General features: G+C 44.6%; 1 protein-coding gene and 1 pseudogene across 2 annotated transcripts; one reads left to right on the forward strand and one right to left on the reverse strand.

Moving 5' to 3' along the window:
* Positions 1–1,860: 1,860 nt before the first annotated feature.
* On the reverse strand, positions 1,861–18,234 carry LOC106606747 (cerebellar degeneration-related protein 2). Its single transcript, XM_014203109.3, has 7 exons — positions 17,991–18,234; positions 15,834–15,946; positions 9,169–9,317; positions 8,821–8,997; positions 6,053–6,358; positions 5,695–5,968; positions 1,861–5,626 (listed from the first exon to the last, which is right to left on the reverse strand). The coding sequence occupies exons 1-7, from the start codon at positions 18,070–18,072 to the stop codon at positions 5,357–5,359; spliced, it is 1,371 nt and encodes a 456-aa protein (XP_014058584.1). The 5' UTR covers positions 18,073–18,234; the 3' UTR covers positions 1,861–5,356.
* On the forward strand, positions 18,208–26,806 carry LOC106606752 (uncharacterized; annotated as a pseudogene). The gene is made up of 8 exons (XR_014392621.1): positions 18,208–18,912; positions 21,414–22,463; positions 22,598–22,894; positions 23,034–23,156; positions 23,362–23,516; positions 23,775–23,858; positions 24,417–24,560; positions 26,496–26,806. The product of XR_014392621.1 is annotated as an uncharacterized LOC106606752 (transcript).
* The last annotated feature ends 17 nt before the right edge of the window (positions 26,807–26,823 follow it).

Consider the following 26,823-nt stretch of genomic DNA (forward strand, 5'->3'; position numbering starts at 1 on the left):
TACCTGCCCTCCAGGACACCTACAGCACCCGATGTCACAGGAAGGCCAAAAAGATCATCAAGGACATCAACCACCCGAGCCACTGCCTGTTCACCCTGTTACCATCCAGAAGGCAAGGTCAGTACAGGTGCATCAAAGCTGGGACTGAGAGACTGAAAAACAGCTTCGATCTCAAAGCCATCAGACTGTTAAACAGCCATCACTAACACAGAGAGGCTGCTGCCTACATACAGACTTGAAATCATTGTCCATTTTAATAAATGGATCGCTAGTCACTTTAATAATGTTTACATGTCTTGCATTACTCATCTCATATGTATATACTGTATTTTATACCATCTATTGCATCTTGTCTATGCTGCTCTGTCATTGCCCATCCATATATTTATATGTACATATTCTCATTCATTCCTTTACACTTGTGTAAGGTAGTTGTGGAATTGTTAGATATTATTGCACTGTTGGAACTAGAAGCACAAACATTTCGCTACACTCGCAATATCTGCTAACCATGTATGTGACCAATAAAATTGTATCTCTATAGATAATTAGAATAGGTAAGCCTACTGTAATGTTATAGGGTTGGCATACAGTGCAGAATTCATTAGAAATTGAATCATGAATCACAAAAACATGTTCTTTACATTTTCCACAGTGGTGTAAATCTTGAGGACAGGACAACCTCTGGGTGTTGTTGAGTTCCACCTGGCATACGTTCTGTTCTCTGCTGAGGTCACAGAGCTGAGGAATGCAGTGTGGAGTCTATACAATGAACTGAGACATACAGCTATGCATTTGGGACAGAGAGGCATGGGGACGTGCATAACATTCTGACTCCCACACCTCAGTCCAGCTAGCCAAAATATTTGAATGGAGTTCTGGCTCCAAGCTGGAATCTAATAAGACATTTCACATGTATATAGGAGCGCCATTGACAGGCTATAGCCTAGCCTACATTTCAGTCTCCACTTTGTGTTGCATTGAAGTTGTTACAGGCCTGAAGAGAACATACGTCGCTTTACCATTACAATCTTTTATCAGAAATCAATTGCAGGTTGATTTGAAAGCCAACACAAAGTTCTCTCAGTGTCCACAGAGTCCAGAGCCTTTGCAAGACAGTCTCTTTATGGCCGAGATTAGCGTGTAATCCCCTTTTGTGGAGGGTTAGTGGATTTGGGGGTTGGGAGTAGGGCAGGAAACTAGCCGTTATGTAAAAGCTATTAGCGGTCTGGAAGACAAAGCCCTATTATTGGCCTGAGAGGCGATCCCCAAGGACATTGGGGACTGAGGTGCTCGTTCAGAATTAGGGGGTGGGGGGGGGGGGGGGGAGATTTGTCCCTTGATCAGAAATACTAATTTGTTCTATAATACATGTAAAGTAGGATATCTAATATACTGTATGACACAAAAGTTGTCATACTGGCTGTATTTCTGCCTGCTTGAACGGCGAATAGCTCAGATACACAAGAAAACATTAAAATGACCCCGGGAATTGATAGAACATCGCTCAGAGATGCACAAATACGATATAACATCAAAAATGGGTTTCTTTAAGAGGAGGCCATTTTAAGAGTACTGTAGGTCTACATGTGTGACGGTTGTCTACTTTGTACCCTTTAGGATGGATTCTCTCACCATAGTTTGTCAGTTCACATGAATATTGAGAGAGATTAACATGCCCTATTTACTACTACAGACATTAAAACATGGAAGGAGGGCTGGCTGAGACAGCCCTCCAAGTAACAATGCAGGGACACGATGGTATCAATCTATGAAGCCTATTTTATCTAGCCAATATATATCCCACGTTTGCTTGGGCATGTTCTCCATGAGGCTCTTGTATGGGAAAGAATCATAACATCTCTTGCACAATTATTTTTTAATGGTTCACTGTAAGCATGTGTTAGTCATCATGGAGAACACTTGTAATGCTGATCTATGACATCTTACTATAAGCTGCATCTATATATTAATTGCAGTTGTATATTACTATGAAATTGCCATTTGTAATAGTTCTCATTTTCATTATATCAAGTATAGAATTAATAAATAGTTCAGCCAAATAATATCATTTCAAGTTCTAATTTGATGTAAAACACAAAATGTAAGTCAAGTTTGAGTCTCGGTCCAGGATAAGTAACGCCATAATGGACCCTGGTCGTAGAGGGAGAAAGGGCGACTTGCAGTTCACCATTGTTGATGTACAGCTGCATTTTGAGCCCAGAGACTGTTATGAGGTTTATTCAAAACAGAACAGTCATGGAGGTAATGGGAAACTACACAACAAAGAACATAGACCAGGGGATCAGTTAGCTTACATGTAAGCCATCTTCCACTGTTCTGAATAAGCTCCTGAAACAAAGAAGTAGGCTATAAGAGGAAATTCCTCATCTGACCGTTTGGCTACTGATCATCTAATCCAGATTGTATATTCATCTAATACACACAACTCTAGTCCTTGAAGGCTGCAGTCCTGCTGCTTTTATGTATCTCCTTGTCAAATTATAATTTATTTTTATTCCTTATGTCTGCCCTGAGACACCAAGTATTTTGAAAGGAGCAAAAAGGAAGTCAATATTGACAGGCTTTGTTTCTACTTTTCAGTCCATCACAAGTAAGAAACAGTAAACCCATCCGGAAAACCAGACACTGAGAAGCATTGGACTTGAGATGGAAAAGATGTCGATGTATTGATCTGACCTCTTGTTTTTTTCTGAAGTGTCTCAGTGTCTGTTTGACCGACTCCACTGCTCCTACCCTCATTTGTTGTGGTCTAAAGGCAGGATATTGCTGAGCACAGAACCACCAGTCTACCATTCTTAGGGCTTTGAGATTAAGCACCTTTTGTTGAGGGATCCACAAATTAAAAGACAACTCGCTGCAACCTTAATCATATCTTCTTTTTTCTGTTGTGTTAACACTTCCGCTTACAAAACCTAAGTTTCACATATTCAATTAAGAAGCACCTTAACATACTTTGAACCTCAGTGTCAGTCAAACTCAAAACCACTGAAGTCCTCTGAATCAGCATTCGCTACAGCAACAATCACATTATAGATTTGGAATACAGTGACAAATATTAGCATTGTGAAATAAATACCATCTCATCGTCTAAATAATTGTCAAATAAATACTTTTTTTTTTTAAAGTGTCAATGGAAAGTGCAAAGCCGCGATGTGTCCTGTTGGCATAGGTAGCTATAGGGACACACATTACACAAACGAACATAGAAACAGTGAGAAAAGACTGGGCCTTTTCCAGTGTTCACTTATGGTTCTCTAGTATTACAGGCCAATCTATCTATAAATCAATGTTGACTACTATAGGCCTAACCTCCATAAATACACTACATGACCAAAAGTACATGGACACCTGCTCATCGAACATCTCATTCCAAAATCATGGGCATTATATGGAGTTGATCCCCCCATTTGCTGCTATAACAGCCTTCACTCTTCTGTAAAGGCCTTCCACTAGATGTTAGAACATTGCTGTGGGGACTTGTTTCTATTCAGCCACAAGAGCATTAGTGAGGTCAGGCACTGATGTTGGGCCTGGCTGTCAGTCGGCGTTCCAATTCATCCCAAAGGCGTTCGATGGGGTTGAGTTCAGAGCTCGGTGCAGGCCAGTCAAGTTCTTCCACACTAATCTCGACAAACCCTTTCTGTATGAACCTCACTTTGTGCACTGGGGCATTGTCATGCAGAAACAGGAAAGGGCCTTCCCCAAACTGTTGCCACAAAGTTGGAAGCACAGAATCATCTAAAATGTAATTGTATGCTGTAGCGTTAAGATGTCCCTTCACTGAAACTGAAGGGTCTAGCCCGAACCTTGACAAACAGCCCCAGACCATTATTCCTCTACTACCAAACTTTACAGTTGGCACTATGCATTAGGGCAGGTAGCGTTCTCCTGGCATCCGCCAAACCCAGATTTGTCAGTCGGACTGCCAGATGGTGAAGCGTGATTCATCACGCTAGAGAACGCGTTTCTACTGCTCCAGAGTCCAATGGCGGCGAGGTTTACACCACTCTAGCCAACGATTGGCAATCTTACGCTCCCGCCATGGAAATCTTACGCTCGGTCATGGAAATTTCATGAAGCTCCTGACGAACAGTTCTTGTGCTGACGTTGCTTCCAGAGGCAGTTTGGAACTCGGTAGTGAGCATTCGGCGTTGCCGTTCTGTGAGCTTGTGTGGCCTACCACTTTGCGGCAGGACCGTTGTTGCTCCTAGATATTTTCACTTCACAATAACAGCACTTACAGTTGACCTGGGCAGCTCTGCCAGGGCAGAAATTTGACAAACTGACCTGTTGGAAAGGTGGCATCCTATGACGGTGCCACGTTGAAAGTCACGCAGCTCTTCAGTAAGGCCATTCTACTGCCAATGTGTGTCTATGGAGATTGCATGGCTGTGTGCTCAATTTTATACACCTGTCAGCAACAGGTGTGGCTGAAATAACCAAATCCACTAATTTGAAGAGGTATCCACATACTTTTGTGTGTGTGGAGATATATATAGATATATATAGATATATATTGCATAAGTACTTATTGAGTCTAAAGTACTCCATCTAGTCCAGTACTCTTTAGTTGGCATAATAAAAAGGTACACAAATGTAGTTAAATCTATAATCTGGCAATATGTACAGTGTGCACAAAAGGTATGGCTCCCCCGACATACTTAACACTAAGCGGATTGAACACAGACTGCTAGATAGTCTAAGCAAGTTCAAGATCTGTACAATGTTGGTTCTGTACGTGGTATCAGCGTACAAACAAACACTTTCAAACACAGCGTAGGCCTACTCATTAAGCTGCAAGACCAAATCTATGGTACATACACATACCATTCTAATTGCTATGATTACTTGAATTTAGTAGAAAACAAAAGAATAGAAAAACCCTGCTTGTTAATATTTTTTGCACCCACTGACCTCAAGCGAAGAGGTGGTGCAATCGAGCTAAATGAGGCATGAGAGCAGTCGGCTGCTAAGAGGTGATAGCATCAGGACTCAAACAATCCATTTATCAACATCTGACCTGGAAATGTTTGCACCAAAAACAAACTTGTAGATAAGGATGGAAAGTAGTCAAAGGGATGGACGGTAGATAAGAATAGTGCTTATTGATGAAACCATCGGAGCGTGTCGAGGTGATAGTGTTGACAGGATTGAAGGAGACAACAGGGTACATGTAGTATAAGAGGTACAGGTGTTAGTGCACGTGCGCACACACACACAGAAAACACCCTTTGGGATCTACTATTTGAGGCCCTCTCCTATAGCAATATCCTCTTGAGCAGTCCATTCAAAGGTGCAGAAAAAACAAATACTGCCATCACTGTCCCCAGAGTCAATGACCCTGACTCGGCCACTTGTTCTCACTTAGGTCCTCTTTGGTCTTCTGGATGCAGGTGAAGATCTCCTGGAAAAGGGCCTTGTACTCCGGCTGAGGCCCGTTGTCTTTGGGGACAGCTGGGAGCCCGATGGAGGTGGCTGAGCTTGAGAGGCGCCGTCGGGGGTAACTGACAGTGCCGTGGGAACTGTGGGGTGTCTGCACGGCCTTGTGACTGAACCCGTCTGCCCCCAGCTGGCAGCGCCGAAGAAGCTCCTCGTATTTGACCTGCAGGAGGCAAACGTTCAGTCACTCATTGGCAACTTTAAGCAATAATGATAAATGAAAACCTTTACCTGTAGTGCACTATACTGGGCGTCCACCTCATTGAGCAGGGAGATTCCTCTCTGCTTCACCGCCTCTGCTCTTCTGATACATGTACGCTCATGCCCCCGCCGGATGTCGTCTGCTAGTGTCCCCTTCAGAACACTTTCGCTGTTGCACCTCTGCAGGCTGCGCCTCCCCTGCTCCCCCACCTCCTTCTCCTCCTCCCTTTGTACCAGACTGGGCTTCTCCTCTGGGGCGAAGAAGACCGTGTCGGGCAGCAGTAGCCGGTCAGGTCTCCTGACGCTGGTGGAGTAGAGTATTGTCTTTATTATGCTGAATATACAAACAACATGTACCAAGTATGAATAGAAAGTGTTATGATCATACCTGTTGGCATAGTCGGCCTGCCACAGCTGCCGTAGCTCCTCCACCTCTGCCTCCAGCTCCCTCTGCCTAGCCCGGCAGCCCTCCAGCAGGGCCAGCCGCTGCTCCAGAGCCCCGTTCTCCCTGGCAGTCAGCTCAGTCTCCTGTTCCGCTGCCTCCCGCTTCCCCCGCTCAGAGGCCAGAACAGCCTGCAGGGTCTGGATGGAGTGCTGGAGCACAGAGTTCTCCTCCTCTGGGTCTGGGTCCTGACAGGACTCCTTCCTTGCTGGCCAGGAATGCTCCACACGCAGGCTCTCATAGGCCATGTACCTGGGACAGGGAAAAAGACTAAGGGTCAACAAGATGGTGAAAGTGGTTATAGAGGCCTGTTTTTTTATCATGTACAGTACCAGTCAAAAGTTTGGACACCTACTCATTCAAGGGTTTTTCTTTATTATGACTATTTTCTACATTGTAGAATAGTGAGGACATCAAATCTATGAAATAACACATCTGGAATCATGTATTACCAACAAAAGTGTTAAACACTCATTCATCACACACTCATTCTCTCAACCAGCTTCATGATGTAGTCACCTGGAATGCATTTCAATTAACAGGTGTACCTAGTTAAAAGTTCATTTGTGGAATTTCTTTCCTTCTTAATTAATGCGTTTGAGCCAATCAGTTGTGTTGTGACAAGGTAGGGGTGGTATACAGAAGATAGCCCTATTTGGTAAAAGACCAAGTCCATATTATGGAAAGAACATCTCAAATAAGCAAAGAGAAATGACAGTCCATCATTACTTTAAGACATCAGTCAATGTGGAAGGTCAGTCAATGTAGAAAATTAAGAACTTTGAAAGTATCGTCAAGTGCAGTCGCAAAAACCATCAAGGGCTATGATGAAACTGGCTCTCATGAGGACCGCCACAGGAAAGACCCAGAGCTACCTCTGTTGCAGAGGTTACGTTCATTAGAGTTACCAGCCTCAGAAATTGCAGCCCAAATAAATGCTTCAGAGTTCAAGTAACAGACACATCTCAACATCAACTGTTCAGAGGAGACTGCGTGAATCAGACCTACATGGTCCAATTGCTGCTAAGAAACCACTACTAAAGGACACCAATAAGAAGAGACTTGCTTGGGCCAAGAAACACGAGCAATGGACATTACACTGGTGAAAGTGTCCTTAGGTCTGATGAGTCCATATTTGAGATTTTTGGTTCCAACCGCCTTGTCTTTGTGAGATGCAGAATAGGTTAACGGATGATCTCTGCATGTGTGGTTCCCACCATGAAGCATGGAGGAGGAGGTGTGATGCTGCTTTGCTTGTGACACCGTCAGTGATTTATTTAGAATTCAAGGCACACTTAACCAGCATGACTACCATAGCATTCTGCAGTGATATGCCATCCCTTCTGGTTTGAGCCTAGTGGGACTATCATTTGTTTTTCAACAGGACAATGACCCAACACACCTCCAGGCCGTGTAAGGGCTATTTGACCAAGAAGGAGAGGGATGGAGTGCTGCATCAGATGACCTGGCCTCCAATCACCTGAACTCAATCCAATTGAGATGGTTTGGGATAAGTTGGACCGCAGAGTGAAGGAAAAGCAGCCAACAAGTGCTCAGCATGTGGGAACTCCTTCAAGACTGTTGGAAAAGCATTCCAGGTGAAGCTGGTTCAGAAAATGCCAAGAGTGTGCAAAGCTGTCATCAAGGCAAAGGGTGGCTACTTTGAAGAATCTCAAATATATTTTGATTTGTTTAACACTTTTTTGCTTACTACATGATTCCATGTGTTATTTCATTGTTTTCACTATTATTCTACAATGCAGAAAACAGTACAAATAAAGAAAAACCCTTGAATAGTAGGTGTGTCTAAACTTTTGACTGGTACTGTATGTGCTTTATCAATGGTTTTGTATTGCATGCTAAAACAGGCTACTAAACTATGTATGTATGTTAGTGTATGTATACAGGCTAGACTTAAATCTTTCAGAGGGGGTTATCTGCAGGGGATTATGTCCGAAAAGCCTTGGCCCAGACTAGGTGACCTGGGGACGCCCAGTCAGCACACGGCTGAGAATGGCGGTAATACATAGTCATTAGACTATGGACCCATCTCAATAGTCAAAAGTGTCTCTCTGCCTGTCTCCTTTTCTTAATATGTACTGAAAGGGAATACACAGTACGCAGATCACTATAAGGGGAAGAGAGGAGAAGCGGCTCTATGACTGCTGGTTTGACACCATTGATAGTGCAATTTCTATAAACTTTCAGAAAGACCTGTGCCTTGGCCAGACACACAGTTCCTGGAATGATGTACTTTAGCTTGGCCAGTGACAAACATTCAGGCTAGCTGAAGTAAAACATTCCTCTCAAGGCACATGCTTGTTACTGTACTTTAAAATAACATTTAAGGTAACTTCCTCTGTTTATTATTGTGTTCCCTGTCTTAGCATGCACATAATCTCCAAATTGTTTAGTTACTATAATCCGAGTGCAGGAAATTAGTGTTGTGACACAAAGTTCACGGTGACCATTCCCACTGCAGAATAAGGCCAGCTCATTTGGTTTCTCAGAGTTGGTCTCGTCTCCATCTACTCTCTTCTCAGCCTAGTCTTGGTTTGCATGGTTGAGATGAGAATTAAATTGATCAACATTGATTTGAGCTGAATAAAGCTGAACACATCTGGTTCTGTGGTGGAATGGCTATGTTTTAGAGTAACAATAACATTAGCAGTTTGTTGGTACCAGGTTCAATTGCACAGCTGCAGGACACTCACTTGTCTTTCTGCAGGTCATACAGCTCCTTGAGGCAGGACACACTCTGTGCTCCGAGGTTGTGTCTATGTTCGGCCAGTTCTCTCCTGCTCCGGTCAGACTGGGCTGTCCTCAGCTCCTCCACCTGGGTCTGCAAGTCCTCCATGTGGGTCTCAAGACTGTTGATCGTTTCTGTCAGGCTGAGAGAAGACAAGCATAGAAGTGGTTCAAATTACTGAGCTTTGTGGAGAAAATGTATTAAGCCAAAACCTTGCCACTTAGTAAATTTGGGTTCTAAGTATTTATACTGGGGGGGGGGGAAATGTTTGCAGTTACTATTTTCAGAAAGGAATCAAAGTCCTGAGTCTCACCAGTTGATCCTCTGCTGGGCGACGCGGTTGTCCAGAATCAGCCTGTGGTTGCCCTGCTCCAGGTCTCTGGCCGCCACATCTAGCTGCTCGTATACCTTAGCATGCTGGTCATTCATGTGCCTCAGCAAATCCACCTGCTTAGTCAGGTACTGGGAGGAGGTCAAAGGTAATTGCCATTGAAATAAGATGGATAGAACCGTTTTTGGGTCCACTAATAGGGTCCAGCATTTGTCAGGTGAGAGTTTATACTGTATGTAAGTATTAATCAAGCATTTAATTATGGTTCCATTATGACTGCTACAGTATGCGAGTTCTCTCATTCTTGCAATTTGATTCTCAGAACAGTGATCCATTACGAAACAGGTCAGTGCGTCTTCTGAAGAGGACCAGAAGCACCGAACACACTATTGGACTGGCAAAACACTGTGGCTTTGTGACCGGAATACTTTATGCAAGCATGGAGCTGGGACATATACCACTTAGCATTATCAGGATGGGTCACTGCCACTTGTTAAAGGACTCCTAAGTGATCCCCCTGTGTGCCCTCGAATTTAGGCTTAACCATCATGACTCATTCAAATCATTAGATTTTGATATTAACTGACTGGCAGACGAGGCATAGGAGGATAAAGCCCTAACCCACATCACTCAGTGAGCTCCTTCAGAGAGACACAGTTCAGTTGAGAAATACATCAATGGAACTTTGAGCTGGTTCAATTACATGTGAAAGATACTTTACTGATCTTGCAGTCAAAAATGTACAAAGATCTTAAGAGTCCAAAGTGAAACAAATAGCAGTGTCACAATACTGACAGATGAGTAACACTGTCACAGTAGTTGCATAGGTGACAATAGTACCTTGAACTTTACATATCTATCTAACCATTACCTGAAAATAAAAAGCCTATATTCCTCTGTTAAAGGATCCAACACTTTAAAATTACATACCCAAATCTAACTGCCTGTAGCTCAGGACCTGAAGCAAGGATATGCATATTCTTGATACCATTTGAAAGGAAACACTTTAAAGTTTGTGGAAATGTGAAATTAATGTAGGAGAATATAACACATTAGATCTGGTAAAAGATAATACAAATAAAAAAACATGCGCTCACTTTTTGTTCCATCATCTTTGAAATGCAAGAATAAGGCCATTACATGACTTAGGACTCTAGGCGCAATGTAGCTTTTGGCCACTAGATGGAAGCAGTATATGTGCAAAGTTTTAGACTGAGCCAATGAACCGTTGCATTACTGTTCAAAATCTTGTATCAAGTCTGCCTAAATTGGTTAATTGAATCATTTAAGTTCATAACAGTGCACTCTCCTCAAACAATAGCATGGTATTATTTCACTGTATTAGCTACTGTAAATTGGACAGTGCAGTTGGATTAACAAGAATTTAAGCTTTCTGCCCATATAAGACCTATGTCCTGGAAAATGTTCTTGTTACTTACAATGTCATGCTAATCACATTAGTGCACGTTAGCTCAACTGTCCCACGGGGGGGGACACCAATCCTGTAGAGGTTTTAACCCTCTAGTCTAAGACCTCTGTCTTGACGTTTAACCCCAGGATGTCTGACTATTACTGACTGTACCAACTGTCCCGTTCTATTTGAATTACTGGAGAGACCATCTAACTGACAGCAGGTCAACAAAGGACCTTAAAATTCTTTAGTGCTTATTATGAGGCCAATGCCTTCAGTGCTTAGAGTTGTAATCCCATGTATCTGACCATCTCTATATGTGGTGTCTGTACCTGGTTTTAGGCTACTCTTGGGCTATTCCACGATAACAGAATGATGGTCTGTGCTGTTTGTGCCGTCATTCTGTTACCAAACGTTGCCTCTGCACTGTTCTTCAAGTAAACGTGTTTTGGTAAAATTTTCTGTGGAAACTGTTCAAAGTAGTCCTTGTACATGAAGTTTTATGTTTTTATTTTTTTACTTTGCGATCATTGGTTTTTATTTTACGTACATTTGAAAGTGGAAAATCGGGAGTCTCAGCATCATTCTGTTACTGTGGAATTGGCATTTTTCGTTAATGTTAAAATCCCCTGTGGTTGGTTGTGTGCTGAACGAACACGTTGCGCCTGAACACCCTTTGAATGTATCACCTGTTTGTGTGAACTCATTGAGACTCCTCACCGAACACATACTGCTTGTTCCACCATGGTCGCCCAAAGCTAGCACCTGCGCAGTGCACATATTTGCCAATCTTTGTACAGATCTGTTGTTCATGCTTATTTCTTTGGAAATGAAGTGACTTACTGTACAAATCAGACCTGTTCCGCATGCCTGGCACCTATAGCTCAAGTTGACCCTTGTGAACAAGCAAGGAGTTCATACTTAAGAAGTGGTCACTAGACAGGATGATGGAGGAAAGGCAGAAAGGTCTGATACGAAAATGTAATGTTGTTTGCACCACCACCCTAACTGAGAACATGTGTGTTTGAGTACTCAGCAGGATACATCCCGTGAATATAGTGAGGGTACTATTAGGCAACCCCAAAATGTTGGTCGTTAAACACATCATGATACATTTTAGTCATTTAGCAGACGCTCTTATCCAGAGCGACTTTTTTTTTTTGTACTGGCCCGCCGTGGGAATCGAACCCACAACCCTGGCGTTGCAAACACCATGCTCTACCAACTGAGCCACAGGGAAGGCCCATATATCATGAGGTGTGAGGCAGGAAAAAGCATTTGCACACCAAGTTCTCTTAGGCTGTGCTGTCTAAACACAGCCTTAAATACCCTGTGTTGAGAGGCAGGATAACATCAGTAGTAACTATGAAAATTCACTACCTTGACTAAGCATAAAGCCGTTGGCCACTGCTCTCCTTACAGAGAGGAAGTGAAAGGTGTCCTAAAGGTGCCTTAACGATAGTAAGACAAATACCTGTCCATGCAATGCACCATGCCAAGGACCAATTAAGACATGAGCTAATCCAGACAGGCTTTCACTTGATCCCATTAAACGAGAGGAAACTAACGATCGGAAGAGCCTGACAAGAAAAGAGATTTGGGCGAGAGATTTGTCAACGTGGACTTTCGGCTCCCATTGACGGACTTGTTGGTCTGTGCGTAGGGTTGTTTCCTAATGACGTCATACAGTTGAGCTAAGCTTCTTATTGCTTTTGAACACCGGAAGTCCTGTTTTTGTTTATATACAGGACAGGTGCAGTTCCTTCGGAAAGTATTCAGACCCCTTGACTTTTTCCACATTTTGTTACAACCTTATTCTCAAATGGACTAAATACAACAAAAAATCCTCAGCAATCTACACAGAATACCCCATAATGACAAAGTGAAAACGGGTTTAGACATTTTTGCAAATTGATTCAAATAAAAAAAACAGATACCTTATTTAGATAAGTATTCAGACCCTTTGCTATGAGACTCGAAATTGAGCTCAGGTGCATCCTGTTTCCATTGATCATGCTTGAGATGCTTCTACAACTTGGAGTCCCCCTGTGGTAAATTAAATTGATTGGACATGATTTGGAAAGGCAAACCAAGACTAGGCTGAGAAGAGAGTAGATGGAGACAAGAGACCAACTCTTATTCTGCAGTGGGAATGGTCACCGTGAACTTTGTGTCACAACACTAATTTCCTGCACTGGGATTATAGTAACTAAACAATTTGGAGATTATGTGCATGCTAAGAGAGGGAACACAATAATAAACAGAGGAAGTTACCTTAAATGTTATTTTAAAGTACAGTAACAAGCATGTGCCTTGAGAGGAATGTTTTACTTCAGCTAGCCTGAATGTTTGTCACTGGCCAAGCTAAAGTACATAATTCCAGGAACTGTGTGTCTGGCCAAGGCACAGGTCTTTCTGAAAGTGCAATTTCTATAAACTATCAATGGTGTCAAACCAGCAGTCAGAGCCGCTTCTCCTCTCTTCCCCTTATAGTGATCTGCGTATTCCCTTTCAATACATATTAAGGGCACTGCGTTCATCCACCTCTGGCCTGCTCGCCTCCCTACCTCTGAGGAAGCACAGTTCCCGCTCAGCCCAGTCAAAACTGTTCGCTGCTCTGGCACCCCAATGGTGGAACAAGCTCCCTCACGACGCCAGGACAGCGGAGTCAATCACCACCTTCCGGAGACACCTGAAACCCCACCTCTTTAAGGAATACCTGGGATAGGATAAAGTAATCCTTCTAACCCCCCCCCCCCCCCTTAAAAGATTTAGATGCACTATTGTAAAGTGGTTGTTCCACTGGATATCATAAGGTGAATGCACCAATTTGTAAGTCGCTCTGGATAAGAGCGTCTGCTAAATGACTTAAATGTAATGTAATGTAAATATTAAGTAAAGGAGACAGGCAGAGAGACACTTTTGACTATTGAGATGGGTCCATAGTCTAATGACTATGTATTACCGCCATTATCAGCCGTGTGCTGACTGGGCGTCCCCAGGTCACCTAGTCTGGTAAATTAAATTGGTAAATTAAATTGATTGGACATCTATATAAAGGTCCCACAGTTGACAGGGCATGTTCGAGGCACAGATCTGGGGAAGGGTACCAAAAACAATTCTGCAGCATTGAAGGTCCCCAAGAAAACAGTGGCCTCCATCTTTTAATGGAAGAAGTTTGGAACCACCAACACTCTTCCTAGAGCTGGCCACCCAGCCAAACTGAGCAATCGGGGGAGAAGGGCCTTGGTCAGGGAGGTATGTATATACAGGCTAGACTTAACCCCCTCTGAAGGATTTATCTGCAGGGGATTATGTCCGAAAAGCCTTGGCCCAGATTAGGCGGTCTGGGTCTGTGTGACCTGGGGACACCCAGTCAGCACACGGCTGATAATGGCGGTAATACATAGTCATTAGACTATGGACCCATCTCAATAGTCAAAAGTGTCTCTCTGCCTGTCTCCTTTACGTTTGGAACCCCCAAGACTCTTCCTAGAGCTTGCCGCCCAGCCAAACTGAGCAATCGGGGGAGAAGGGCCTTGGTCAGGGAGGTGACCAAGAACCCGATGGTCACGGACAGTAAAAGGCACATGACAGCCTGCTTGGAGTTTGCCAAAAGGCACCTAAAGGACTCAGACCATGAGAAACAATATTCTCTGGTCTGATGAAACCAAGATTCAACTCTTTGACCTGAATGCCAAGCGTCACTTCTGGAGGAAACCTGGCACCATCCATACGGTGAAGCATGGTGGTGGCAGCATCATGCTGTGGAGGTGTTTTTCAGCAGCAGAGACTGGGAGACTGGATCAAGGGAAAGATGAATAGAGCAAAGTACAGAGAGATCTTTGATGAAAGCCTGCTTCAGAGTGCTCAGGACCTCAGACTGGGGCAAAGGTTCACCTTCCAACAGGACAATGACCCTATGCACACAGCCAAGACAACGCAGGAGTGGCTTCAGGACAAATCTCTGAATGTCCTTGAGTGGCCCAGCCAGAGCCCGGACTTGAACATCTCTGGAGTGACCTGAAAATAGCTGTGCAGCAGCGCTCCCAATCCAACCTGACAGAGCTTGAGAGGAAGAATGGGAGAAACTCCCCAAATACAGGTGTGCCAAGCTTGTAGCATCATACCAAAGAAGACTCAAGGCTGTAATTGCGGCCAAAGGTGATTCAACAAAGTACTGTAATGAAACAGGCAGGGAGCAGGTCTCGAACCCTCGACCTTCTAGCCCAGCACGACTTTGCCGCAAAAGCATGCTTGTGCGGCAGAGTCGATATCCACGCTTATAAACACAGGGTCGTTACACTACTCCCTCCTTTCAAAGAGCGCGTCCTCACGCTAGCTTGCGACTCTACGTCTTACAGGAACGCGCTCACCGGCCAAGCACACGCACTGTGTGGCTCAGTTGGTAGAGCATGGTGTTTGCAACGCCAGGGTTGTGGGTTCGATTCCCACGGGGGACCAGTACGGGGGAAAAAAATAATAAAACAAATGTTTAACATATATGCATTCACTACTGTAAGTCGCTCTGGATAAGAGCGTCTGCTAAATGACTAAAATGTAAAAAATGCACTGCCGTGGATGCAAGGTCCGATCACTTCTGACACCAATGTAATGAAACAGGCAGGGAGCAGGTCTCGAAGCCTCAACCTTCTAGCCCGAAGTCCAGTGCGCTATCGACTGTGCCGCAAAAGCATGCTCACGCGGAAGAGTCGATATCAGCACTTATAAACCCAGGGTCGTTACACTACTGTGAAAAGAGTCTGAATACTTATGTAAATGTGATGTTTAGTTTTAATGAATTAGCCAAAATTGAAAAAAAACTGTTTTTGTTGTCATTATGGGGTATTGTGTATGGCTTAATGAGGGGGAAAAAACTATTTAATACATTTTAGAATAAGGCTGTAACCTAACAAAATGTGTAAAATGTTGTGGGGTCTGAATACTTTCCGAAGGACAGGTTAGCTAAGACTAAGTCAATTTGGTGAATGAATGTAGGGCTACTCCAGTGGTATAGTATCTGCAAAATGATAATTTATTAACAGTCAATATTCCAGCCATAGTGACCTTCAGAGCAAGGTTTAAAAAGTGATTCATTCATATTACACAACTTGCAGCCGTTCAATATGTTGCGGACTGATTCTAAATCACTGGGGGGAAAAATTAACCTACAATGTGGTGTGCGTGTTTGTATTTGCTCTCAGTGGCTTAGTATGATCATATTTAGACTAGCTACCTCAATCTCCTGCAGCTGCTCCTGGTTGGTGGAGTACATCTGCTGCAGCCCCTGCTCCAACTCATGGTTCCGGTCCAGCAGGGTCTTACCCAGCTGAGCCGCCAAATGGAGATCTGTAAATAGATACACGCAAACAAAACACATTCATTGTATATGTAACCGGGTTGGTTATGTTTCCAACTTGCCTCTAAAGAAAAGTGTATTTAATGTTCAAGCATTCTTATTGGTTGGTTCAATTCCGATGACAATAAGGCGTGTTGTTATTGGCCCCGCTTGCAGATAGGGGGAGATCGCGAACGTCAGGTCTCCCCAGTATGAAAATGTGACGCAAGGGGTAGGTCAAGTTCTGAATACTGTTTTCTATTTGACAATGTGTTACATTGCTGATTTATACATGTGTGGGTATATGATTGCTGTATATAAGTGTGTTAGCTAGCATGCACCGATGGAATGGTCACATAAACCCACTGCTAACACAGTTGTTTTCGTGCTACAGATTTCACCATCAACAGCCATCAACATCATTAAGCCCTGCACAACTAACGTGCTGTTTCCTATTTAACAACAGATACTAAATAATGCTCAACTGGGACGATTTATTTATACAAAACACTACGCAAGGAGAGTACGATTATCATCTGTTACATATACACACTAAACATGGATCAGTTCACACTTTCACAAATGTGTACACACACAGTATGTTAGGCTCCTTTAGTCCAATATTGGGCTAACATTACTCCTTTTAGTCCAAGGACCTTACATGTTCTGTTTAAAGGTGAATTGGCTCTGGAAGTCAAAACAGCCAAAAACTCCATCTAAATCGATTCTCAATTGCGGTATGGTTCTAGAAACATAAATCCCTCTACTTTCATATCACAATATAATTTCCAAATGCAAAATACACACTTACTGTACACAGATTTAAGCGGTTTTAACACAGTTGCAGCCGACAGTATTTTTCAGTGACAACACATTTGTGGCGTCTGACTTCCGTTTACACAAGTGTTCGGATACGCAGATAGCTAATTTACACAGGTAGTCCACTTGTTGTTTTCTGTAAACAAGCACTGTAACATGGAAATATGGCTGTGTGGGAACCCTAACAAAATAAAGGTGTATCAATTTAACCTTTTGTTTTGTATAACGTGAACGTCTAGCAACCCAAAGGTTGCGAGTTCGAATCTCATTGCGGACAACTTTAGTATTTTAGCAACTTTTTCAACTACTTACTACTTTAAGCTACTTTGCATGTTAGCTAACCCTTAATCATTTTAGCCAACCCTTCCTTTAAACTAACCCCTTAGCCTAGCTAACGTTAGCATCCTAGCCACCTATCTAAAATTCGTAACATATTATATTGCAAACTCGTAACATATTGTACATTTTGTAAATTCATAACATATCATACAAAATGGGTGATAGACATCCACAAATTAATACATAATATACAAAACGTATCATACTAAATGGAGTGTGTTGGATTTACATACAGAATAATACAAAATGCTCTGAGACCAGGTTGCAGACAGCCACGTAACGTAATGTAATGAATGTCATGATCAACAACATACAGGTGCACAATAATAATGCAGTACACATGTACATGCAAATAGTGCCCAAACAAACTACAAAAACTGTAGCCTACACACACACAACACACAACAATCAACACATGGGAAGTGACAGCCTCAGGATATCCTGGCAACAAGAAGGCTCTCAGTAACTCTCAATATAGACCCCACTATTACTGACCGTGTGAGTGTCACAAGAGTTACCATTTACAATAAGATGTGTTAGATACAAATCACTCATTTTGTTGAGACTTTAATAAAAAAAAATGAGTTTTTAAAATGGAATGGATGTGGGTCTATGAAATGGTATCATTTGAGGCTTGCGGTTGCAATGTGGCAATTGCATGTCTGCCACTGAAAATGTAATCAGCCTGAGTGCAATAATCGTGAGGCTATTCACTGATTTTGTCTAGGACAGTTTAAACTGACCTTGTAATTATATTCTATCTGTAACCTCAGATGACTGTAGAATAGTGGAGTCGTATTGCAATAAGAGGCTGGTGATTGTTCTCTCTCAACTGCGGCTGTTTAGGGCGCAACCGAGCTATCCCTCCCTTCAACGCCCGCAACACAAGTCTCTTACCGTGCTCAAGGTCCTGTTTGCCATACCATGGCTCCTCATCCTTGAGCTCAAACTCTTCCTCCACTATCATATCGGTCAGCATTTTCCACTGACAATTGTATTCCAATAGAGAGTGCGCGCTCCACCCGGCAGAATCCTAAAACACCGGTGTGATAAACAGCCTGGAGTGACCAGACAATATCCTCTGGTGTCGTAGTCCGGTGTCTTTCTGCGGCAACGTGGCAATCTGCGCAGCCGGAGAACGAACTCAGCCCCTAAGGAAAAAGCAACACTACTTTTTTAGTGACAGTTCATTGACCAATAATTAGAAAGTAGGTGGGACCAGAGCACCTTTTTGTCCAATGTTTGTTTGTTATGGTTCGGTCACATGGATTATTGCCCCGCCTATTTCCGCATTTACAGAAACGGGTTCGATAGCTGCAAGTGAGGAGAGGAGCATAATGTTATTATTTTATATTAACACATAGTTGTGATTGTGTATTCATCAGTGAGGTTATCTTAATTAGTATTTGTAAAGCCTGTTTGCTGACTAAGCCGAAATAGTAGAAATCCTGCGCGCGACTGCAGCACTTTTGCCATGGAATATGAATAGCTGTGAACTCCGTTTCTATAACCTCACCTTTCACTCAAGTGACACTCGACTCACTTTGCAAATCTGTGGTAATTAGATCAAAGTGAGTAGCCTGGAGACATTAAACCACCACCAGGCATGACCTTGGAGAAACCAGCCGCAGGTGTTCGCACCTACGGCGGCCTGAACATCCTGAGGCACCTGGCGAGTCTGGGGGCTCACCCCGCCGCCGTGGCTTACTCCATGACCACCCTGGGAGCAGGCATGATGAACAGCATATTCAGCTTCTACTATGTCAAGCTGTTCCTCAACAAGTACAAGATATCAGAGGGAGCTTTCCATCAGTCACAAGTGAGTACTGTACTACAGTAACAGATACTGTAAACTTTATGAGAGGCAGGTAGCCCAGTGGTTAGAGTGTTGGGCCAGTAACCGAACCAAATTATTATTTATTAAACAGCAACTGTAGCCTTTGGGCCCTATGACTATGGTGCACTTGTATAATAATAGGCCTACATTGTGCACTGCCCAATAATAGTATGTCAATTCAAAATGGGAATAACTGGCTTGATATGTCAATGGAATAGTTGGAATATTTATATTTGAGTGTTTCAGCGAATGGTTAGTGAGGGAGGCCCTGCTCTCTCGCTTCCCCAGTTGTTTAGTTAATTTTCTTTCCAATCTCCTTTGCATTAGCGTAGCCTGTCAACTATGTGTCTGTCTATCCCTGTTCTCTCCTCTCTGCACAGGCTACACAAACGCTTCACACCGCATGGCCGCTGCCACTCTAACCTGGTGGTCCCAGTGCGCACGACCCACGTGGAGTTCCAGGTCTCCCGCAGCCTCTGGAACTGCCGGTCTGCGGCCAACAAGGCAGAGTTCATATCAGCCTATGCTACCCTCCAGTCCCTCGACTTCTTGGCGCTGACGGAAACATGGATTACCACAGAAAACACTGCTACTCCTACTGCTCTCTCCTCGTCTGACCACGTGTTCTCGCATACCCCGAGAGCATCTGGTCAGCGGGTGGTGGCACTGGAATCCTCATCTCTCCCAAGTGGACATTCTCTCTTTCTCCCCTGACCCATCTGTCTATCTCCTCCTTTGAATTCCATGCTGTCACAATCACTAGCCCATTCAAGCTTAACATCCTTATCATTTATCGCCCTCCAGGTTCCCTTGGAGAGTTCATCAATGAGCTTGACGCCTTGATAAGTTCCTTTCCTGAGGATGGCTCACCCCTCACAATTCTGGGTGACTTTAACCTCCCTACGTCTACCTTTGACTAATTTCTCTCGGCCTCCTTCTTTCCACTCCTCTCCTCTTTTGGCCTCACCCTCTCACCGTCCCCCCTATTCACAAGGCAGGCAATACGTTTGACCTCATCTTTACTAGATGCTGTTCTTCTACTAATCTCACTGCAACTCCCCTCCAAGTCTCCGACCACTACCTTGTATCCTTTTCCCTCTCGCTCTCATCCAACACTTCTCACTCTGCCCCTACTCGGATGGTATTGCGCCGTCGCAACCTTCGCTCTCTCTCTCTCCTGCTACTCTCTCCTCTTCCATCCTATCATTTCTTCCCTCTGCTCAATCCTTCTCCAACCAATCTCCTGATTCTGCCTCCTCAACCCTCTCCTCCCTTTCTGCATCCTTTGATTCTCCATGTCCCCTATCCTCCAGGCCGGCTCGGTCCTCCCCTCCTGCTCCGTGGCTCGACGACTCATTGCGAGCTCACAGAACAGGGCTCCGGGCAGTCGAGCGGAAATGGAGGAAAACTAGCCTCCCTGCGGACCTGGCATCTTTTCACTCCCTCCTCTCCACATTTTCTTCCTCTGTTTCTGCTGCTAAAGCCACTTTCTACCACTCTAAATTCCAAGCATCTGCCTCTAACTCTAGGAAGCTCTTTGCCACCTTCTCCTCCCTCCTGAATCCTCCTCCCCCTCCCCCCCCTCCTCCCTCTCTGCGGACGACTTTGTCAACCATTTTGAAAAGAAGGTTGACGACATCCGATCCTCGTTTGTTAAGTCAAACGACACCGCTGGTCCTGCTCACATTGCCCTACCCTATGCTTTGACCTCTTTCTCCCCTCTCTCTCCAGATGAAATCTTGCGACTTGTGACGGCCGGCCGCCCAACAACCTGCCCGCTTGACCCTATCCCCTCCTCTCTTCTCCAGACCATTTCCGGAGACCTTCTCCCTTACCTCACCTCGCTCATCAACTCATCCTTGACCGCTGGCTATGTCCCTTCCGTCTTCAAGAGAGCGAGAGTTGCACCCCTTCTCAAAAAACCTCCACTCGATCCCTCCGATGTCAACAACTACAGACCAGTATCCCTTCTTTCTTTCCTCTCCAAAACTCTTGAGCGTGCCGTCCTTGGCCATCTCTCTTGCTATCTCTCTCAGAATGACCTTCTTGATCCAAATCAGTCAGGTTTCAAGACTGGTCATTCAACTGAGACTGCTCTTCTCTGTGTCACGGAGGCTCTCCGCACTGCTAAAGCTAACTCTCTCTCCTCTGCTCTCATCCTTCTAGACCTATCTGCTACCTTTGATACTGTGAACCATCAGATCCTCCTCTCCACCCTCTCCGAGTTGGGCATCTCCGGCGCGGCTCACTCTTGGATTGCTTCCTACCTGACAGGTCGCTCCTACCAGGTGGCATGGCGAGAATCCGTCTCCGCACCATGTGCTCTCACCACTGGTGTCCCCCAGGGCTCAGTTCTAGGCCCTCTCCTATTCTCGCTATACACCAAGTCACTTGGCTCTGTCATATCCTCACATGGTCTCTCCTATCATTGCTACGCAGACGACACACAATTAATCTTCTCCTTTCCCCCTTCTGATAACCAGGTGGCGAATCGCATCTCTGCATGTCTGGCAGACATATCAGTGTGGATGACGGATCACCACCTCAAGCTTAACCTCGGCAAGACGGAGCTGCTCTTCCTCCCGGGGAAGGACTGCCCGTTCCATGATCTCGCCATCATGGTTGACAACTCCATTGTGTCCTCCTTCCAGAGTGCTAAGAGCTTTGGCGTGACCCTGGACAACACCCTGTCGTTCTCCGCTAACATCAAGGCGGTGACCCGATCCTGTAGGTTCATGCTCTACAACATTCGCAGAGTACGACCCTGCCTTACACAGGAAGCGGCGCAGGTCCTAATCCAGGCACTTGTCATCTCCTGTCTGGATTACTGCAACTCGCTGTTGGCGGGGCTCCCTGCCTGTGCCATCAAACCCCTACAACTCATCCAGAACGCCGCAGCCCGTCTGGTGTTCAACCTTCCCAAGTTCTCTCACGTCACCCCGCTCCTCCGCACACTCCACTGGCTTCCAGTTGAAGCTCGCATCTGCTACAAGACCATGGTGCTTGCCTACGGAGCTGTGAGGGGAACGGCACCTCCGTACCTTCAGGCTCTGATCAGTCCCTACACCCAAAGAAGGGCACTGCGTTCATCCACCTCTGGCCTGCTCGCCTCCCTACCTCTGCGGAAGCACAGTTCCCGCTCAGCCCAGTCAAAACTGTTCGCTGCTCTGGCACCCCAATGGTGGAACAAGCTCCCTCACGACGCCAGGACAGCGGAGTCAATCACCACCTTCCGGAGACACCTGAAACCCCACCTCTTTAAGGAATACCTGGGATAGTATAAAGTAATCCTTCTTCCTCAACGTCGTCTCTCCATCCTGTATGGTGCTCCCTTCTACGCAATCGCCTTCCTGCTCGCCTGGTTTCCATGGCAAGAGTACGCCCCCGGCGACTGGATGAGCGGCGTCCACCTGATGGTGGCGTTGTGTGCGTTCAACGGGATGCTGACGTTTGTGTTGCTGGCGCAGTGCGCCCTCTTTGCAGAGATATCAGGCCACCACCAGAGCAGGCTGAGACTCATCAAATACAACCAGGTAGGAAAGGGAGGTGTTTTGTGTACTGTTTTCTTTTACACGTTTTATTTTAGCCTGTATATGGTATTTATTTTGTTGTCTGAAGTCAGTAAAGTGTTCTCACGTTTGTCTCCTCTTCCCCCTCCTCTCCCCAGGTGGCGTCACTTATAGGTTCCTCCAGTGTTCTATTCTGCGGCCTCCTCTCCCAGAACATGGATGACTTCCCATCCTTCCAGGGCTTCACTGTCCTGGTGGCTGTTCTGGCTTGTGGCTGCATGATCTACACGGGCCTACACAGCAAGAGCCGCTTTGACACCAAAGGGTCAGCACCGGGGTCAAACTACCAAGGTTCTGGCCAATCAACTCTTTCCTTCTCTTTGGTGACCTCTATGACCTTGCAGATCCTGACCAATAGGAACTTCCAGCTCTTCGTGCTCATGAACTTCTTTCAGGTCAGAAAATAGACTGGGATACAGCCACTCAATGGGGCCACAGAATGTGGTTTGATCTGTTAATGGGGATGTGTGTATATGAGTGTGTACCACAGCTGACCATTACATTTATATTTCCTATCCATTGCACTTTTTCCAGGTCTTCATGGTGGCATTCTGTAATAACTTCACTATGATCTTCGCCGAGCATCTGATACCCCCCAACGTGCTTCCGTCACTGGCCAAGAGCTTCATGTATGGAGCTGGCTTCATCTGTCCTCAGGTAACATACCGCAGCTCAAAACACTTTATACTGACTGGAGGGAGTCACTAACCTCACTCAGCATCACCAATGTATTGCATTGAGTGCCTTGCCAAGTGCTGACCACACACTAGACCACCTATTTTATAACATTGCCTCATTGATTTATTTCCCAGTGTTACTTACTGTATCTTATTGTCATCTCTCTGTGGTGCGTCTCTCTCAGTTGGTTGTGCTGAGCAGTCAGAGCCTGCTCCACGGCCTAGGTTACTACAAGATCATCCTGCTCACCTTCTACGTGGAGGCTGGCATGGCTGCCGTCATGCTGGTGCTGGGGCCACATCACTACTACATCCTGGCATTCTTCCTGACCGCTAACATGTAAGAAGTTATGTTGTGGTAGTGTCATTTTAATGCTATTATATCATCTATTTCTATGTTATTGTAGCCACTGGCATTAATGACAGTGAATTTCCACATATATCAGTGTCAGTTATGTAATTCAGTAACATGATTTGCTCCATGAGTTGGATATTCAACTGTGCCATTTTACAACTGTTTGCTTTATCATACAAACACTATTTAATTGTAAAAATATATATATATATATATATATATATTCTCTTTGTCGCCATTAAGGGTCCTTGTCCAGGCAGCCTTCAGTCTGTTTAACCTGCCTCTGGCTGACATTATCGACTCAGACCTTCAGAGACACAAGCGCAGGTAAACCCAGGTCTGCTGTGTGACAGCACAGTTATAAAAGTGCCACATCAGCACACAGTGACCTCCACACGCCCAGCCATCCATTACAGATAGACAGAAATAGAACACTACTCTCTCAGGTGTGTTCTGTAGGTTAACACTGAGCTTCATTGGCAGTGCTACAGTACCTAACAGCCTCCCTTGGAAGGGCACCTACCTAACACTACAAAAGTAACAGAGGCTGTATGTACTTTGTAGGGCACATTAAGTATGTATTGATATTAACCCACCAAAGTAAGTGTGTAAGAGGAAGTTATTTGAACTTCAAATGCAAAAGGTTACAATCAATGTGCATCTCTGTAAGTCACGTACAGTACACAGACAGGAATGTAAACACAGTGATGGAGATAAACACTAGCAAGGGTATGGCTAAAAGCGCTTTGAGCCCTTGATGGAAAATATAAATCCAATCATTCCAATCCATGATTATTATTGTCATTGTTATATCCTTATGACGTTTAAGTAAGTGGATCAAGTATTAAAGCCTTGTTGTGTCCTTTCCCTCTGTGTCCCCTACAGCTCCCCCCTCTCCTCCATGGTGTTTGGGACCAATGCTCTGTTCACTAAACCAGCCCAGTCTCTGGCTCCTATGCTGGTGGTCTCCATCCTAAACCAGTTTGGCTATGAGAACCTAAAGGACGCTGGGAGGGATGCAAACCCCTGGTAAGGGCTGCTGGGAGGGATGCAAACTCCAGGTAAGGGCTGCTGGGAGGGATGCAAACCCCAGGTAGGGGCTGCTGGGAGGGATGCAAACCCCCAGGTAGGGGCTGCTGGGAGGGATGCAAATCCCAGGTAGGGGCTGCTGGGAGGGATGCAAACCCCAGGTAGGGGCTGCTGGGATGGATGCAAACCCCAGGTAGGGGCTGCTGGGAGGGATGCAAACCCCAGGTAAGGGCTGCATGTCAATAGTCTTATGTCCACTCCTTATCTCCTTTTTGCTAATTGTATTATTGTGGTGAGCACTGAATAGGTGAAAGTGAATTCCCTGTAGACATTGTCATGACATTGCCCTCTGGGGACAGCGAGCACCATCCCCCTCTCCCTCTCTATACCCCTTTCACCAGGCTCTGTAAGAGAGGTCGTAAATTCCTGTAGGAGATCCTCTCCTCATGGCCACAGTATAGAGAGAGAGTGAGTTTTCTTAGAGAGAACAAAGGAATTTCTTCCACCTCACAGAACTGGAGAACCGAACGAGATTTATGTTCTGGAGAAGGTATAAAAGATCGGTGAAGAATCCAGCTACGAACTGGTCCGTTTGGTACAATTTTGTGAAACTCATGAGAGACAATACCGCAACATTATCATAACCATGTTTATAGAAGACATTTGGGTTAAAAAAAGGTGACCCATTTTTCCCGTGTCCAAGGGCATTGAAATATTTGATATTGATTTATACACTTTGTTCTGTTGGAATTTAGAATTCCCAAATCAAAGCTTTTGAGATAGCAAAAGCTCAGGTTGCCCAGGCCGGCGGAGATACAATCTTCGGCAAAATCATTCGCAAGGAGATTCCTGCAAAAATATTATAGGATGAAGCTATTTGTGAGATGATGGGATGTAATGATGTTAATGTGAGAGAATTGTATTTCTGTTTAAAGTTTCACTAAGTCATTGGCACACCCCCCAGGGGCACAGACAGGACCTGGCGTCATGAGACAGCCTTTTCTATGTCCCGAATAAAACCCCCACCTAGGTTTTCTATCTGCAGACCACTAACGTGAGGTAAATAATAATTCATTAATTCGAAGACTAATTGATCAGATATTAGAATATCTGAAAGTTATATTAGGAAAATTATAACTTTGTAATCTGAATATTTTCCTTGGTGCCCTGACTTCCTAGTTAATTACAGTTACATGATTAATCAGTTTAATCGCATAATAATAATTAGAGAGTTATTTGATAAATAGGTCTTCAGTTTTAATGATGCCAAAGACACGACAACATCCATTTTGCTTTTATCTGATCTGTGTCTTCAGATAAGCGAGGCGAGGAAGGCACTTTAGATTATCAAGGACAACCATTTAGGATCCTGTTCTGTGTTTTGCATTATTAGCTATAATCCATGTTTGCTCTGCCAGCATGCAAATTAACTTTAGCCTGACCAAACCAGTCTTACTGTTACAGCCTGGTGTATTTTGGGGCTGAAGGAGTACGAATGATCTAGGATTGGTTCACAGCCAGCGAGTCACCTGCTGAATTAAAGTAGCATTTGATTCATTTCAGGTGCCGATATCACACATTGTTATCCGTAGATGTAGTGTTTCACAACTTGCTGGGGTTAAAGCTTGAACTCTAATGTTATGCTTACTGAGATGACTGCCTACTCCCCCTAGTGGTGAAATAGCTGCATTGACATGTTACATTAATTGTGTCAGTGAACCCATGGAAAGCAACTGCATTTATTCTACGACATAGTAGTTAATTGTACGTTACTTTAATGTATCTCTCTCATAGCATTATTAGATGTAATTTTTATGAATTGTCTTGCTACACAGACATACTGGTTGAATTCATGACAACACATTTCCAGTAGCTCCTCTATATCTTGTAACGTATCCTGTACTGTCTGAATAATGTCCTACTCCTCCCCTGCAGTGGCTTGGAGGCCCTCCACACCACCATGTTCTACCTGGTGTGTGTGGTGCCCATGTGTGTCGCCGCCCTGCAAGTCTTCGCCTGGAAGCCCTTCTCAATACGCAACAGTCACACCGTGGACCCCATGTATATCGACGGCACTCAATTTATGCTGTTTATGAGTCACTGTCTATGCTGTCTTTTAAGACTTGATAGGTTGCTGCAGCACTCCTAAAGGGAACATGGGGGTGTAATGGCCCGAGGGTACTGCAGAAGAAAACACTCCATCTGTATGTGTTTGTTATGTTTGTCGGTGAACTTGTCTGGTGGTGATGAAGGGAATGGTACT

Source organism: Salmo salar, chromosome 06, assembly GCF_965601325.2.
Source record: "Salmo salar chromosome 06, fSalSal1, whole genome shotgun sequence".
Classification (NCBI taxonomy): domain Eukaryota; kingdom Metazoa; phylum Chordata; class Actinopteri; order Salmoniformes; family Salmonidae; genus Salmo; species Salmo salar.

Coding starts and splice junctions, on each gene's coding strand:
- LOC106606747 (XM_014203109.3), bottom strand. CDS start 18,072: ATGCTGACCGATATGATAGTGGAGGAAGAGTTTGAGCTCAAGGATGAG. Junction 15,947..17,990: donor CAAACAGGACCTTGAGCACG/GTAAGAGACTTG, acceptor ATCTATTTACAG/ATCTCCATTTGGCGGCTCAG. Junction 6,359..8,820: donor TATGACCTGCAGAAAGACAA/GTGAGTGTCCTG, acceptor TCCCTGTCCCAG/GTACATGGCCTATGAGAGCC.